Below are 18,186 nucleotides of genomic sequence, written 5' to 3'. Positions count from 1 at the left end.
ATTTGTTAACTTTTCTTTTGTTATTATGAAGGAAACACATGCTTAGTAAAAAAAAAAAATTAAGAAAACAAAAAACCTCAGAACTACAGAAAGTTAAAAATCTGCCATTTTTATCCTTTCATATTAACCTGTGGATCCAATTCCCAATGAAAGCCACTAGAATCCATTTATTGTGAACCATTCCAAATACTTTCTATTTGTACCTTTTTATACATGAGCTCATAATACCCATATTGCTTTGCAACTGTATCTTGTTAAATGAAGGTAAAAACTGAATTTCTTTATCATACAAGTCATATTTTTAAAATTTATCACTAATATATAGTACCCACTAATTCCTTATTTGGAAAGATGAGCAAATTTACTACATTTGCATGGCCAGCCATCTTCTCTTTCTACTGTCTTGTTTTTGCTATACAATCCATTATAACATTCACATTCTGTTCTAGAACCAATATTCCCAGGGTTGTTTACCTCAATTTGTATTTAAATTACTCACTGCATAACCAATCCTTTGAACCATGATGTTCTCATTTCTAATTTTTTTATTTTGATTTATCTTTTGATTGACCGCATTCATCATTAAGTAGTTTTTCCTGCAAGAGCCCTTAGATACTCTTGAGTCTGCATGTTTTGGAACTTATCCCTTGACTTTTATATGTGAACGATTTCCATGGTATAAAATCCTTGAGTCAGGGCCCGTGTTGTGGCACTGCAGGTTAAGCCTCTGCTTGCAATGCTGGTATGCAGGGGTGGGCAGCAACCGACCCACAGGGCCCACAAAATCATTTGATCTGACCCTGCCAAGGCAATTGCAGTTGGGGCTCAAAATTCAATAAATTGACAGCTGGCTAGTTTTTAAGTTGATAGTTTTGTATGGCCCATGAATAATGTTATAAATATCCAAATTACCCTTGGCAGAAAAATGCTCCTCACCTGTGTCATAATATTGGTTAGAGTCCTGATTGCCCTGTTTCTGATCCAGCTCTCTGCTAGTGCACCAGGGAAAGCAGCAGATGATGACCAATACTTGGGCACCTGCCACCCAAGTCAGAAACCCAGATGGAGCTCCTGGCTTTGGCCTAGTCCATACCTGGTTGTTGTGGCCATTTGGGGAACAAACCAATGGATGGAAAATCTCTCTCTCCCCCTCCCCTTCCCTCTCCCCTTCCCTTCTCCCTCTCTCCTCCCCCTCTCCCACTATCCCTCACTCTCTCTCCCCTTCCCTCTCCCCCTTCCTGTCCCCCTCCCTGTCCCTCTCCCCCTCCCTCTCCCCCTCACTCTCCCCTCCCTCTTCCCCTCCCTGTCCCCCTCCCCTCCCCCTCCCCTCCCTCTCCCTCTCTCTCTCCCTCTCCTTCCCTCTCCCTCTCCCCCCTCCCTCTTTCCCTCTCCCCCTACCCCCTCCCTCTCACTCTCTCCCTCTCTCCCTCCCTCCTTTCATCTCTCTCTATCTCCCCTCCACCTTTCAAATAAATCTTAAAAACAAAGTGCTTTTTAAAATCCTTGGGTTGTAATTTTTTTCCTTTATGCACGTGTGGTTATTATTTCTTTGTATTCTGAAAAATTCTAGGCAGTATTTTCTGTACATAAACATAGCTGCAGTGGGAGTGGAGGAGCTGGCTGTTCTTAGGCCTCTTTCTTTAGACTTGAAGTTCTTCTCTGCAATATATGTCCCAGAGTAGATTATTCTATATCAGTCCTTTTCTCTACTTGTCATGGCTTTATGTGTTCCTTCATCTTTAGAATTGCATCTTCTATTTCACAAAATTTTCATTATATCAAAGATACAGGGATTTTCTTATATGGTATTTAGGGAGAATATTTGTGTGTATTGAGTTTTCCCTTAATCTTCCATATCTTTCATTTTATCTCTAGGAACTTTTAGCTGATTCTTCATTTCTGTTTTTCATTTGTATGATTTTCCTTAAATTTTTTTCATATTACTAACCCTTTTTGCTTTTCTCTATTTTCTGTTAATGTATAGGAAAAAATTTATTTTTTTCTGGATAATTCTTTTTCTGACCTATGTTTCTCATCAATTTCTTTGTTTCTAGAAACCTTGCTGGTTCTCAAAAATGGAGAAATTGTATGCATACGAGAGTGTGTGTGTGTGTGTGAGAGAGAGAGAGAGAGAGGTGGTGGGGAGAGAGAGAGAAGAAGTGGAAGAGAATGAAAGGGGAAGAAATAGCAGGCAGCTTCAAATCTGAAAAGCTGGTTCAGGGGTGGTTCTTTCTCACTAAATCTGCAGTGTCTTTAGCCCTAGCAATGCATCTACACTCGGGCTCTGATGTATCCCTCCCTCCCCCCCCCCCCCCCCCCGCAACCAGCAACAGCCCCAGTGGCTGGCCCTGGTAAGAGATTGGTGAAAGTTTTTTAATGTTTTTATTTTATTTAAGTTATGAGAGTTTCATATATTTCATATATACAGATTTAGGGACAGAGTGGGGCTTCCCCTCCTTCCCACCCACCTTCCAACCCTTTTCCCCCTTCCCTCTCGGATTCCCATTCTAATTTTTGTAATGATCTATTATCAGTTTACTTAGCGATCATATATTAGCCCTACTCTAAGCAGAGGAGTTCGGCAAAACAGAAAACAAAGTAAAACAAAACTAAACAAAAGATTGTTCCTCAATGGAAGAGACAAGGGTTATACATAATCATGCATTCTCCAAACGTCTATTTCACTTAAATACATTACATTGCAGGTATTCTATTAATTACATCCGATCAGGGAAAACATGATATTTGTCTTTTGGGGCCTGGCTTATTTCACTAAGTATAATGGTTTCCAGTTGTGACCAACTTATTGCAAAAGACAGGATTTCATTTTTTTGTTTGTTTACAGCTGAGTAGTACTCCATTTTGTATATATACCATAATTTCTTTATCCAGTCAACAGTTGATGGACATCTGGGTTGATTCCATATCTTTTTTATTTATTTATTTTTGACAAGCAGACTGGACAGTGAGAGAGAGAGAGAGAGAGAGACAGAGAGGTCTTCCTTTACTGTTGGTTCACCCTCCAATGGCCGCTGCAGCCGGCGCACCGCGCTGATCCAAAGCAGGGAGCCAGGTGCCTCTCCTGGTCTCCCATGCGGGTGCAGGGCCCAAGCACTTGGGCCATCCTCCACTGCACTCCTGGGCCAAAGCAGAGAGCTGGCCTGGAAGAGGGGCAACTGGGACAGAATCCAGTGCCCAGACCGGGACTAGAACCTGGTGTGCCAGCACCACAAGGCGGAGGATTAGCTTATTGAGCCACGGCACCAGCCGATTCCATATCTTAACTATTGTAAATTGTGCTGCAGTGATAATGGGGGTACAGATATCTCTTTCATGTGCTGATCTCTTTCGCTTTGGGTAAATTCCTAGGAGTGGGATGGCTGGATCATCTGGTAGGCCTATATTCAGGTTTCTGAGGTGTCTCCATACTTAGTTCCACAATGATTGCACCAGTTTACATTCCCACCATCAGTTGATCAGAGTACCTTTTCCCCACATCCCCACCAGCATTTATTGTTGATTTCTGTATGTGAACCATTCTAACTGTAGTGAGGTGAAACCTCATGTGGTTTTGGTTTGCATTTCCTGATGGCTGGTGATCCTGAGCATTTTTGCAGATGTCCATTGGCCATTTGAATTTCCACTCTCAAAAAATGCCTGTTGAAGTCCTTTGACCATTTATTTACTGGATTGATTGTTTTGTTGTTCGATTTCTTAAACTCTTTATATATTCTAGATGTTAACCCTTTATCAGTTGCACAGTTTGCAAATGTTTTCTCCCATTCTGTGGGTTGCTTCTTCCATTTTGCTGAGTGTTTCTTTTGCAGTGTAGAAGCTTCTCAGCTGGTTGTAATCCCATTTGTCAATTTTAGCTGTTATTGCCTATGCTTCTGGGGTCTTTTCCAATAAGTCTTTGCCTATGCCAATGTCTTGTAGAGTTTCCACAAGTTCTCTAGTAATTTGGTGGTATTGGGTCATAGCTTTATGTCCTTGATCCATTTTGAGTGGATTTTTGTGTACAGTGTAAGTTGGGGGCTAATTTAATGCTTCTGCATGTGGAGATCTAGTTTTTCCAGCACCTTTTGCTAAAGAGACTGTCCGTTCCACGATTTATTTTAGCTCCTTTATCAAATATAAGTTGGCTGTAGATGCATGGATTGATTTCTGGAGTTTCTATTCTGTTCCATTGCTTTATAAGTCCATTTTGTGCCAGTACCAGGCTGTTGTAATTGTAATTGCCCTGCAGTATGTCTTGAAATCAGGTATTGTGATGCCTCCATCTTTGTTTCTGTTTTGTAAGATTGCTTAAGCTATTAAGGGTCTTGGATGTTTTCATTTGAATTTCAGCATAGTTTTCTCTAGATCTCTGAAGAATGTCATTGGTATTTTGATTGGGATTTCACTGAATCCCTAAATTGCTCTTGACAGTATGGACATTTTGATGATGTTCATTCATGCAATCTTTGAACACTGAAGTTTTTTCCGTTTTTAAATGTCTCCTATTTCTTTCTTTGGTGTTTTATAATTTTCATCGTAGAGATCCTTGATATCCTTGGTTAAATTTATTCCAAGGTATTTGATTCTTCTTGGAGCTACTGTGAGTAGTACTGATCTTACAAGTTCTTGTTCAGCCATGGCATTGTCTCTGTATACAAACACTATTGATTTTTCTGTGATTTTATATCCTGCCACTTTACCAAACTCTTTTATGAATTCCAATAGTCTCTCAGTGGAGTCTTTTACCTTCCCTATTTATAGGATCACGTCATCTGCAAATAAGGATACTTTGACTACCTCTTTTCTAATTTGTACCCCTTTTGATTTCTTTTTCTTATCTAAAGGCTCTACCTAAAACTTCCAGGACTATATTAAATAGCAGTGGATAGAGAGGGAATCCTTGTCTTTTTTCTGGATCTCAGGGAGAATGCTGCCAATTTTTCTCTGTTCAATAGGATGCTTGCCGTGGGTTTGTCATAAATTGCCTTGATTATGTTGAGAAATGTTCCTTCTATACACATTTTCCTTAAGCTTTTCATCATGAAAGGGTGTTGTATTTTATCAGTTGCTTTCTCTGCATCTCCTGAGATAATTATATGATTTATGCCCTTCAGATTGTTAATGTGGTGTATCATACTGATTTGTGAATGTAGAACCTTCCCTGCATTCTGGGGATAAATCCCACTTGGGAAGGGTGGATGATCTTTCTGATCTGTTGTTGGATTCATTTAGCCAATATTTTGTTCAAGATTTTTGCATCTATGTTCATCAAGGATATTGGTCTGTAGTTCTCTTTCTCCATTGCATTTTTTTTTTTTGACAGGCAGAGTGGACAGTGAGAGAGAAAGACAGAGAGAAAGGTCTTCCTTTGCCATTGGTTCAACCTCCAATGGCTGCCGTGGCCGGCGCGCTGCAGCCGGTGCACCGCGCTGATCCGATGGCAGGAGCCAGGTACTTATCCTGGTCTCCCATGGGGTGCAGGGCCCAAGGACTTGGGCCATCCTCCACTGCCTTCCCAGGCCACAGCAGAGAGCTGGCCTGGAAGAGGGGCAACCGGGTCTCCATTGCATCTTTTACAGGTTGATGTATTAAGATGATGCAAGCGGCTGGCACTGCGGCTCACTAGGCTAATCCTCCACCTTGCAGCACCAGCACACCGGGTTCTAGTCCCAGTTGGGGCACCGGATTCTGTCCCGGTTGCCCCTCTTCCAGGCCAGCTCTCTGCTGTGGCCAGGGAGTGCAGTGGAGGATGGCCCAAGTGCTTGGGCCCTGCACCCCATGGGAGACCAGGAGAAGCACCTGGCTCCTGCCATTGGATCGGCGCGGTGCGCCGGCTGCAGCGCGCCGGCCGCGGTGGCCATTAGAGGGTGAACCAATGACAAAAGGAAGACCTTTCTCTCTGTCTCTCTCTCTCTCTGTCCACTCTGCCTGTCAAAAAAAAAAAATGATGCAGGCTTCATAGAAAGAGTTTAGGAGGATTCCCTCCTTTTCAATTGTTTTGACTTGCTTGAGAAGAATTGGAATTTGTTCTTCTTTAAATGTCAGGTAGAATTCAGCAGTGAAGCCATCCAGTCCTGGGCTTTTCTTTGTTGGGAGGGTCTTTATTACTGATTCAATATTTGTCTTGGTTATTGGTCTGTTTAGGTTTTCTATATCTTCATGACTCAATTTTGGTAGATTGTATCTTTCTAGGAATCTATCCATTTCTTCTATGATTCCTAGTTTGTTGGCATACAGTTCATTTTTTTTCAACTTTCATTTAATAAATATAAATTTCTAAAGTATAACTTTTGGATTATAGTGGCTTTTCCCCCCTACCTCCCTCCTACCCACAACCATCCCATCTCCCACACCTTCTCCTATCCCATTCTTCATCAAGATTCATTTTCAATTATCTTTATATACAGAAGATTAACTTAGTATATACTAAGTAAAGATTTCAACACACTGCACCCACAAAGACAAAGTATAGAGTACTGTTTGAGTAGTAGTTTTACCGTTAATTCACATAGTACAACACATTAAGGACAGAGATCCTACATGGGGAGTAGGTGCACACTGATTCCCATTGTTGATTTAACAGTTGACACTCTTTTTTATGATGTCAGTAATCACCCGAGGCTCTTGTCATGAGCTGCCAAGGCTATGGAAGCCTCTTGTGTTCACAAACTCCGATCTTATTTAGACAAGGCCATAGTCAAAGTAGAAGTTCTCTCCTCCCTTCAGAGAAAGGTACCTCCTACTTTGATGGCCCATTCTTTCCGCTGGGATCTCACTCACAGAAATCTTTCACAGAAATCTTTCATTTAGGTCATTTTTTTTTTTTTTGCCAGAGTGTTTTGGCTTTCCATGTCATAAAGTTCTTCGTAATAATTTCTGATGGTTCTTTTTATTTCTGTGGTATCTGTTATAACATTTCCTTTTTCATCTCTGCTTTTATTGATTTGGGTCTTTTCTGTATTTTTGGTTAGTTTTGCCAATAGTATATCTATTTTTTATTTTTTTCAAAAAAAATTTTCATTTCACTGATTTTTGTATTTTTTTTTGTTTCAATTTTGTTAATTCTATAATTTTAATAACTTCTTTCCTCCTATTAGTTTTGAGTTTGGTTTGTTGTTGATATTCTAGGTCGTTGAGATGCATTGATAGCTCATTTATTTGGTACCTTTCCAATTTCTTCAAGTAGGCACTGATTGCTATAAACTTGCCTCTTAACATTGCTTTTGCTGTATTCCATAGGTTTGGACATGATGTATTGTCATCTTGATTTGGTTCCAGAAATTTTTTTCTTCTATGACCCACTGTCCATTCAGGAGCATGTTGTTCAGTCTTGATTTGTTTATGTATGTTCTATAGATTCTTGAGTTGTTGATTTCTAGCTTTATTCCACTGTGGTCAAAGAAAATGCATGGAAAGATTTCATTTTTTTTTTATTTACTGAGACTTGCTTTATGGCCCAGAATATGGTCTATCCTAGAGAAAGTTCCATGCACTGATAAAAAAAATATGTATTCTGCCACTGTGAGGTCAGAGGTTCTGTGGATATCCATTAGGTCCATTGCATCTATAGTGTCAATTAACTCTTGTTTCCTTGCTGATTTTCTCTCTGGTTTATCTGTCCATTGCTCAAAGTGGGGTGTTGAAGTCCCCTGTCTGTGTCTCCCTTTAGGTCTATTAACATTTTTTTAACCAGGTGCCCTGTAACTGGGTGCTTCTATTATAGTCGCATCATCCTATTGGATTGATCCCTTTATCATTACATAGTGTCCTTCTTTGTCTCTTTTAACAGTTGTTATGTTAAAGTCTATTTTGTCTGGTAATAGGATGGTAATACCAGCTCTTTTTTGGTTTCTGTTAGCATGGAGTACCTTTTTCCATCCTTTCACTTTCAGTCTGAGTGTATATTTGTTGGTGAGATGTGTTTCTTGTAAGCAGCAAATACATGGGTCTTGTTTTTCAATCCATTCAGCCGGTCTGTGTGTCTTTTAACTGGAGAATTGCAACCATTTACATTCAAGGTGACCATTGATAAGTAATGACTTGACTTGGCCTTGCCATTTTTCCATAAATATTTTTTTTTTTGACAGGCAGAGTGGATAGTGAGAGAGAGAGAGAGAGACAGAGAGAAAGGTCTTCCTTTTTGCCATTGGTTCACCCTCCAATGGCCACCGCTGCCACGCTGTGGCCAGTGCGCTGTGGCCGGCGCATTGTGCTCATCTGAAGCCAGGAGCAAGGTGCTTCTCCTGGTCTCCCATGCGGGTGCAGGGCCCAAGGACTTGGGCCATCCTCCACTGCACTCCCGGGCCACAGCAGGGAGCTGGCCTGGAAGAGGGGCAACCGGGATAGAATCTGGCGACCCGACCAGGACTAGAACGCAGTGTGCCGGCGCCGCTAGGCAGAGGATTAGCCTATTGAGCCGCAGTGCCGGCCCATAAATATTCTTATTGTTTACTTGGGTTTTCTTTTGTACTTCTGCTGGTGGTTTTTCTACCTTCTTAATTCTTTCATAATGATGCCTATCTTTCTGTGTTTCTTTTTTTAGCACATCCTTAAGCATCTTCTGTCAGGCTGGATGAGTGGTGACAAATTCTTTCAATTTCTGTTTGTTATGAAAAGTCTTTATTTCACCTTCATTATAAATGAAAGCTTTGCAGAGTACAGTATTCTGGGTTGACAGTTGTTTTTCTTTTAAGACGTGGACTGTATCTTGCCATTCCCTTCTAGCCTGTAGGGTTTTAATGAGAAGTCATCTGTGACTCTAATTTACAGTCCTCTGAAAGTAATTTGGCTTTTCTCCCATGCCCATTTTAGGGTCTTGTGTTTGTTTTACTGTGGAAAGTTTGACTTCAGTGTGTCATGGTGAAGATCTTTTTGGGTCATATCTGTTGGGAGTTCTGTGTGCTTTCTCTATTTGAATATCCCCTTCTTTCTCCAGATTAGGGAAGTTTTCTGTAATTGTTTTACTAAATAGGCTTTCTATTCCCTTCTGTCTTTCCACTCCTTCAGGTACTCCTAAGAACCGTATTTTGGGTCATTTAATAGTATCCTATAGATCTCAAACACTGTTTTTAAGTGTTTTTTTGTTTGTTTGGTTGGTTGGGTTTTTGTTTGTTTGTTTTTGTGGGGTTTTTTTGTTGTTGTTGTGTTTTTTTTTGTTTTTTTGTTTTTTGTTTTTTGTTTTTTGTTTTTTGTCTGACTGTAAGATTTCCAAAGATTTGTCTTCCAGTTTGGATATTCTTTCTTCTGCCTCATCAAGTCCACTGTTAAGACTTTTTTTTTTTTAATCCATTGAATTCTTCATTTCTAAAATTCCATTTTGGTTTCTCTTTATATTCTCAATTTCCTGGGAAAATTTTTGTTCATGTCATGTATGGTTTCCCTTAGTTCATAGATTTGTTTCTGATTTTTTTTTTCAGTTATCCTATGATTAATTTTCTAAATTCCATTTCTGGCATTTCCTCAATCTCTTCATCTTCATGTTCTAATACTGAAATATTATGTTCCTCTGGGGAGGTCTTGGTGTCTTCCTTATTGTTGTTTATTGAATTTCAGTTCTTATTTTTTAGCATTTATGGAGTTAATTTTTAATTTTTTCATCTGTTGTCTTTTATCTTTGGGGCTATGCTTCTGTGTCTTTGTGAGTGTCTGCCTTTTCTCTGAATACCAGGAGGTGTGTGGTAGGTGTGGCCAGGGGGCTCTGGTCAATGCTCTAGGGTAGGGTGAGTTTCCAGGGTAATACCCAAGTTGGGCATGGTAGATCTCAATGTCTAGCTATACCCTACGCTTTTTCATGTATCCACAGAGGCCCCAAGGTCTCAGCACATAAGGCTCCCACGGACACCAAGACCAGAGGGCACTGATGGTGCCAGTGTACCTCTGACCCTCTTAGCTGCCCCACCACCTCCCAGCCAAGCTGAGTCCATGAGGGCTATAGGCCATTCCCTCCACTAGTAGCTCTGGATCCCTGTGTACACTAGAGTAACTCACAGAATGCCTGCCCCCTGCTGCTGCCAGCACTGCCTTCAGGTGTCCCATCTCAGTGAGCTGTTAGATGTGTGCCTGCAGGCTTCCATAGTTGACGTCCTATTTTAAAATGGCGCCCACTCTCTCTCAGCTAGATCATGGGATCTGTTTTAGAGACATTGGTTTGAGTTGACTGCCCACCTCCACTACTACTAGGACCACAGGCAACCGCCAGCAACTTCCGGCTCCCCAGGATCCAGTCCAGACCCACGCCACGCTCTCTCTGGCTCTGTCCTCACTGATTGGTGCAGTCCATCCTCCCCTGTCTCAAAAATGCTGCCAGCTCTGGCTCTCAGGGCTTCAGTTCTCCTCAGTTTCTGGCTGCATGTCAGCACCCACCATGCAGGTTGAAGCCGTTTCCCCTCCTCCCATGGGGCTTCCCAGGCAGTTTTCTCTCCAACTCTCCATGGAGCATGTACCTCCTACACCATTCTCACTTTTTCTCCCTAACCCTGCAAAGCCTGCCTCTCCCTAATCTGCCATCTTGGGTTCTCCCTTTTCAGCTGGTGAAATTCTTAGTACCTCCTGTAGTAGGACTTTTGTTAGAGCTTTACTCTCTGTTTGTACATTACTTAGAGAGTTCAGGTCAGCAACTACAAAACAAGCTGCTTCCCACTCTTCCATCCGTGCCACCTCCAATGCTTTCTCCAGGCTAGGAGTCCAGGTTCAGACAATGGCAAATGTGTGTCTATTCTTCCCCGTTCTGTCCCACCTGCCATCCTGCAGTGTGTGAGCTGACCTCACACACACGTTGTCTGTCAGGTCTCCCATGGCCCGTTCACACCCTGAATCCTCATTGTTTCAAGCAAAAATCTGTCTTTTTGCCCCTCAAAATCCCCCTATTTAATTCCATAAAATCCCTATATTTACTTCCAGAAATGTCTTCACCCACTGCTAGGTCTGGAAAGTACTTTTTAATTTCTGCATCTTGACTTGATTTGGTCCATACTTGGTCGTTTGAAGTTATCACAGTACTCAAATACCAGCATAAATCTTGATTTCTTCCCAATTTCTCCCTTATTTCTTTAAGTTTTAGGGAAAATGATGGAAATAAAGTCACTATTTCTCTACCACCTTTTACTGACATTTCCTTGACTAATGAATGTCTGCAGTTGCAAAGGACTCACTCGGTATTGGGTCCAGCCATTCCTAGGGGGGTGCACTGTGGACAGAAAATATTCCAGATGCCTTTATGATGAGGTTGACTGGGAAGGGAAAGTCATTGAGACAGAGCAGACATTTCTCTTGAAATATTTTCTTCCTGAGACAACACTAAGAATGTCATCAGCAAATGGAGCTTTCAGATACAAAATTTCAAAGTACAAAGGCTTTTATGCAGTTAATCATGCAGATTATTTGAATTATTTAACATTGAGATACTTTCATAATTGAAAGAGTATTTGATGAGGGCTGGTCAAGTAAAGGGAGTTTAGGACTAGATTAGATGAATGATTGAATCTCAATTTTCGTTTGAAATGAAAAGTGTTTTCCCCCTCATACTATAAAAACATTTGTCCCTTCCATCCTGCCTGACTCCCTTGGATGAATTATTCTCATTAGACATTGTACATAGTCCCTAAATCTCTAAGGTTATTAATATTGCTATCTAGAATCATGCCCTGTATCTTACCTTGCTGTTCTTTCTGCCTCTCTGCTACATGTTTTTTCTTTACTTGAGCATCCTATGAAATGCACTTGTAGAAACTTACAAAATTATGAAGTCTATGTGTAAGGCATTATTATTATTATTATTACTGTGATGAATTTATCTTTGCTTAAGCCCCTGACATTTGAGAGGCAAGATCCAGGCTCATGGGAATAAACGTGAGAGATGCACAAGGAAAGGCTGATACTTTGTCACATTGGGAAGTGATGATGCTGAAATACAGACTGAACCCACTGCAGTCTGTTGCCACCAATCGAGTACCTATCATGTGAAATACACAGTACCAGGTAGCAAGAACTGGAGAGGAGAACAAGGAGAGTTTCCATCTGCAGTGATAAACTCTTCAAGTGGATCTTCCCTTGCTCTTCCTGGACACTTGGCCCACACCTACAGTGCCTGCTGGAAGCTGCTAATGGCCAGAGAACACTGGGAAGGACCTCAGCCCCTCCTTAGGCCTAGGGGTCAGGGTCACTCCTGGCATTTCACAGCCAGGAGCATTAATTGTCAGAATTTTTGGCTTTACTTTTTCAGAACTGTTCCAATGGCTAGAGAGCTGCTGTTTATCTCCCTTGGCTGGGCAGCTAATTAACATCATTGTGTGCTCCAGACGAGAAAATGCCCTGTCGTGGAGCTTGTGGAGACTAAGATGTGTCAGTAATTAATTTCAGAGAGGACAGAGCCATGTCCCTCGAGTGAGTTCAGCACAGAGAGCTGAGACTTATCAACTTCCGCTTGTCCCCCAAGGCTTGCCTTTGTAGCTAACTTGCCAGAAATCCACTTTTGGAAGATCATAACTTTAATTTTGGACAAAGAGAAAAAGAAGCATAGTGGGTCGATTTAGCACCAGGGCAGTTCAGGACTAGCTGTTTCCTAGATGCATCTCCCTGTGCCAACTACAAGTTACTATCAGGTTTGAGATCATACCCCTTGTCATCCCTGACTTTCACCCAGATTTGCTTTCATTAATGCTCTTTGTGGTGTTTCTTTCTACTTCCAAATGTATTTCCTTGTTTCTTCTCAGAAGAAAACCAAAAAGATAAAAGAGGGGCAGGCATTTGGCACAGTGATAAGATGCTGCTTGGGACATTTGCAGCCCAAATGACAGTGGCTGGGTTGAGGTCCTCACTGTTTCTTATTCAACTTCCTCTAATACATACCTTGGGAGGCAGCAAGTGATGGCTCAAGTACTTGGGTCCCTATCACCCACACTAGAGACCCAGATTGAGTTCCAGTCTCTTGGGTTTAATTTGACCCAACCATGGCTGTTGGGGGCATTTGGGTGTGAACCAGCAAATGGAAGATCTCGCTTGCTGTCTGTCTTTCTCACCCATGCTCGCGTGCACTCTCTTTCTCTCTCTCTCTCTCTCTCACACACACACACCCTCTGCCATTCAAATAAAGAAAAAAATGTAAGAGAAAAAGGTTATTGTATTTCTTCTCATTAGCCACTATGGCTGGTGGAAACAATGGAATCATTAACCGAAAAAACTAAGATCTCTTGTGAATCCTGATATTTGGTGTAGCCAACATCTCTCACTTATCATGAGGGTAATGGCCATTGAAATCTGAAGTTATAGTGGTCCCCTTTTCTCCTGTCTGTCCAAATCTGGGAAGAACAGATGCTAAGAAGGAAAAAGGTGGGGGACACAGACCTGGCAGGAGTTTACTCAGAAGTAAACAGGGTCTCTATTGTCTCAACAGTCTTAACTCCTCCCATTCCCCGGGATGCACCTGCAGTGGGACCCAGGGCACAGTCAGACTTGTTCTGCACAAGGTCTGCTGCTGTGCTCTGGAGCATACCTGCACCTAAATGCCAAGGCTACATACCTGTCCGTCTGCTTGCTGATGCTTCTGGGGACTGAGTTCCAAGTTATCAGCTCACATGCTTTATGGCCAAGCAAGCTGTAGGCTAGATTCCTAAAAGCCAAGCCTGAGAGGCACCTAAGGAATAAAATCCATGTGTATTAGTTTTCCTTTGAAAGATCTCTCTTCTCATGAGTTTGGTAACAACAATGAAGACTCAGTGGGTTTTCCAAGGAAGACACAGCTTTCTACCGACTCACCCACCTGCTCCCTCCTTCCTCTCTCTAGTCTAGCAGATTCATCTTCCAGCCCAACCAGAGTAGTTCTGTATAGTCTATTTCTGCCCTGACCAGTCTTAATCCAATAATTTTTCTTCAGAACCAGTTACAATCACATTTTCAATCCAACTCAAATATGTCTGCTTCTCTATGTTAAAATCAAGTTGCAGGGTGGTTCTAATCCTTTTGGTTAGTCCTAAATATATGTTTTTGGGTCTCATTGCTCCAGGGTTCTCTACAGAATATGGTTCTATATTTCCTCTGCCCTCAGGGAGGGAGGACTTTTACCACCTAGAGGACAGAGGGTAACATTATGTGGTTTATTCTTCAGTTAGAAAAAATAATGGCTTTCTAAGTTCCTTCCCCTATCATAAATATTTATTTTCTGCCTTCAGAAAATCTGTGCTTTTAACATTTTGGCTTATTAATGCTGCTTAAGTTGTTGACTGTTGTCTCAGTGAGAGGTAACTAACATGAAGTTTTAAGTACAAGTCTCAGTGAGGAGCCCTGGGAGGTGAATGTCTTGCTGTTAGCACAGCATTGGGAGTGTTGAGTGAGCAGTGACTCCTGGGTTGCATTTCCTCCAGCTGGTTTGTGTCTGTGATGGTCCTGTAACATCCCCCAGCGTACAGCCAGATACCTCAGCTCCCAAGGATTTTTTAGAAACTGGCCATCAGTGCACAATTTGAGCTGATCAGTCACAGAGGAAGGCAAAATGAGACAAAAGATAGGCTGGAACACAGTAAACAACATCAGTTCTTCATTACAGATCTATTATCTGCATTTTGTATCATGGTCTAGAAGAGAACTCAGAGGTCTGGTTGTTTGGGAAAAAATCCCCTTTGGGGAGGAACTGACGTCACATGGACAGTGTGTAGTCTGTGACATGATGCCAGTGAGTGGCTAAGAAAGAATGTTGATGGGTGGGAAACAGCTGCTTCTGACTCCTCATTCATCAGAAAGCAAAAGCTAGCAGCCCCCTCCAGGGGTCTTGTAGCCAGCATTGTCACTGTATTGTCTCACTAGTAGCAGAAGAGACACGACCCCAAAGTTAAACCTAGATCTGGAAAGGAGAAGCACTGTTTCAGTCCTAGCTCTGCTTTGACTGGCCAGTGGCTGCATCCCATTCCTTATATTTGCAGACTTGGTTACCCTGCAAGCAAATGCAAGTCCTCCCAGTTGGAGAACTCAGAGTCCCAAGCATTTTGTTTTTGTCTACTTATTTCACAGAAAAACTGAAAAGCCAGAGCTTAGTCCATGCTGGATGCTCAAATTTGTGGAAGGGAAGGAGAGGAACAGTAGGTATTAGAAGTTTCTTTTCTGAGTCAAGCACTATGTTTTAGGATCTGTTGTCTCTATTGCACAGCAGGTTTTTTATTTTGTGTCTAATTGGTGATTGGTCCTATTATCTCCTATTCCCTCTAGTGGACATAGACTTTATCCATAGCAGAGAGTAGACATGGAGAAATTACACAAAATATTTCAAAGCACATTGAAAACACGGAGGATCAATCTCAATTTGCATGCCAATAGAACTTGCTCTCAGACATGCTGCAGGAGGGGGAAAACTCCATAATGTATTGTGTCGCCTTAGCCAGTTGAGAACTGGGTTCTGAGTCGTGAGACCATTGTAAACCATTGATTAGTGTCCGGAGAAAGATGGTGGAGGGAGAAGTGCATGCAGCCTTGCTGAACCCAGGGCTGTCCAGGGGATGAATCTGTGGAGAGGTGGTTTGAGATGTTCTGGGGGTGGGGCCTGGGGCCTGCCCTGCCAATGCAAGGGGCAGCGTGTGGGTCATACCACTTCTAAATGAACTTCTCTCTTTCCAGACAACGCCCTGCCCTTGGAGAGTGTCTGGCTTCACTGGCAGCTGCCATACCTGTGGCGTTCCTGGAGCCTACTCTTAACCGCTATAATGCTCTCTCAGTCTTCAACACCAAAACCCCCAGAGAAAGGTCTAGTAAGTATTTTCCCATGGAGATCATCAGCCCATTCTTTGTGCTGAAAAGAGAGCAGTGGGAAGGCTGTGGGGACAAGAGGTTGCAGCCTGGCAGCACTGCTGTTTCACATGGTCTTAGAGAGACCACGAGGTTGGAGGTAGAGACTAGGTCGCATGTTTTCACCTTATTGGAGGAATGAACATGGTTTCCTCTTCTACCGCTCTGATATCAGATATCACCATCTCTGGTCTACTCTATCTGCATTCCTCCTGTGCACTCGGGAGGACCTAATTTTCTTGCAGTCCTTCTCCAGATATAGTATTAGAAGGAGCACATCCACACTAATAAAATAATTACTAGTTCATATGTGGCTGGTGCCGCAGCTCACAAGGCTAATCCTCCATCTGCGGCGCCAGCACACCGGGTTCTAGTCCTGGTCGGGGCGCCGGATTCTGTCCTGGTTGCTCCTCTTCTAGTCCAGCTCTCTGCTGTGGCCCAGGAGTGCAGTGGAGGATGGCCCAAGTGCTGGGAGACCAGCAGGAAGCACCTGGCTCCTGGCTGCGGATCGGCACAGTGCACCGGCCACAGCGTGCCAGCCACAGCGGCCATTGGGGGTTGAACCAATGGCAAAGGAAGACCTTTCTCTCTGTCTCTCTCTCTCTCACTGTCCACTCTGCCTGTCAAAAGAAAAAAAAATAATTACTGACCTAATTGTTTCTTCAAGTTGAAAGAGAAGGTGTTCTTCTGAAGACAACAACCACATAGTCTCTGTCTCTATAGAAGATAAGATGTAGAAAAGAACCCTAGGACATTCAAATTATGTAAGAAAAATAATTATCTTTTTAAGTTAACATTATTTTTAAGATAATATTTTTAACTGTGGCTCACTTGGTTAATCCTCCGCCTACAGCACCGGCATCCCATATGGGCGCCGGGTTCTAGTCCCACTTGCTCCTCTTCCAGTCCAGCTCTCTGTTGTGGCCCAGGAAGGCAGTGGAGGATGGCCCAGGTGCTTGGGCCCATGCACCCGCATGGGAAACCAGGAGAAGTACCTGGCTCCTGGCTTCGGATCGGCGCAGCACGCTGGCCATAGCAGCCATTTGGAGGGTGAACCAATGGAAGGAAGACCTTTCTCTCTGTCTCTGTCTCTGTCTCTCTCTCTCTCTCACTGTCTAACTCTGCCTATCAAATTAAAAAAAAAAAAAACACTAAAGGCTTAATGCTGTATTAAATAAAGAGTTCAACAAATAAAAAATAAAAAGACCATAGTTCAGCAGGAAAATAGGCAAGGGTTATAAACAACAAGCAAATGAAAAGAGGTTCAGCTTCACTCATATAAAGTAAATTTTAAAATAGTCATAAAATCATTAAAGCTATTGAAGCATATAATTCTTAAGATTTTGACAAAAAATTAAAACAAAGTTTGACAAAACACTGTATTTACAGCAAAACTCATGCACATAGCCATTTCCTATAAGAAAGATAAATCCTTCAAGGACTGCTAACCCAGTAAGTTCTTCATAGCTAACAAGCTATGGATGGCTGCAGGGCAAATGTGGCCCTGTGCCTGTTTTTGTAAACGGAGTTTTATTGGAACACAACCATATCCACTTACTTCTGTGTTGTTCCTGGCTGCTTTAGTGCTACAGTGACAGAGTTGAATAGAGGCACCAACAACTGGCCTGCAATGCCTAAAATGTTTACACTCTAGCTCTTTACAGAAAAGGTATCCACCCTCTATTCTAGAATAACCTAGAACCAAAAGCCAAGGCAAATTATAAACTTGTAAACCTGCTTCCAGGAGGTGGAAGGTAGGTTCTTCATACCAGGATTAACATGTCCCTGCTTAAAGGCAATGGAATAGAAGAGAGGAGCTTCGAGTTGGAACCTCCAATCAAGCCTGGACTCCAACTAGAAAGAAGTACAATGATGCAACGTAACCTGAAGCAAAAATTATCAAACCTGAGCCTAATTGGTGTTAAGGAAAATTTAAAACCTTAATAACCAGAGTAGGCGTTTGGCACAACAGTTAACATATGGAATGCCCATATTCCATATCAGAGTGTCTGTGTTTGAGTCCCAGCTCTGATTCCAATTCCAGCTTACCATTAAGGTGTATGCTGGGTGGCAGCAAGTGGTAGGCCAAGTGCTTGGGTCCCTGCCATCGGCATGGGAGACCAAAACTGAGTTTAAGCCTTCTAGCTTTGGCCTGGCAAGTCCAGGGGTTATTACTGGCATTTGGGTAATGAACTGGTGGATGAAGTATCTCTCTCCTCTCTTCCCTTTCCCTTCCTCTTCCTCCTCTTCTACTTGTCTTTTCTCTGTCTTCCACATAAATGAAAAATATTTTTAACCATTTCAAAGTAGAATCATCTCATTTAGGATCAATATTTTCTTTTTTAATTTTTTTAAAAAAATTATTTCTACCTAAAACTCAGAGTTACAGAAAGAGAGAGGGATGGCGGGGGCGGGGGGAAG

The 18,186-nt window shown here is 42.3% G+C and overlaps 1 protein-coding gene across 12 annotated transcripts in view; it reads left to right on the top strand.

Moving 5' to 3' along the window:
* Positions 1 to 18,186, top strand: part of RYR3 (ryanodine receptor 3) — a 582,715-nt gene that overhangs the window by 475,381 nt on the left and 89,148 nt on the right. For all 12 annotated transcript variants that reach the window (XR_016217200.1, XM_089309149.1, XM_070053265.2 and 9 more), the window contains 1 exon segment: positions 15,598 to 15,728. Coding sequence is in view for 11 of the 12 variants with exons in the window: in XM_089309149.1 (XP_089165275.1) it covers positions 15,598 to 15,728 (131 nt within the window). In the remaining variant the exon portion in view is untranslated.

The sequence above is a fragment of the Oryctolagus cuniculus genome, chromosome 12 (genome assembly GCF_051225735.1).
Source record: "Oryctolagus cuniculus isolate XC-2025 breed Fujian yellow rabbit chromosome 12, ASM5122573v1, whole genome shotgun sequence".
In the NCBI taxonomy this organism is placed as follows: Eukaryota; Metazoa; Chordata; class Mammalia; order Lagomorpha; family Leporidae; genus Oryctolagus; species Oryctolagus cuniculus.
Note: the sequence above shows the minus strand (reverse complement) of the source record. Positions and strands in the feature narration are given on the sequence as shown.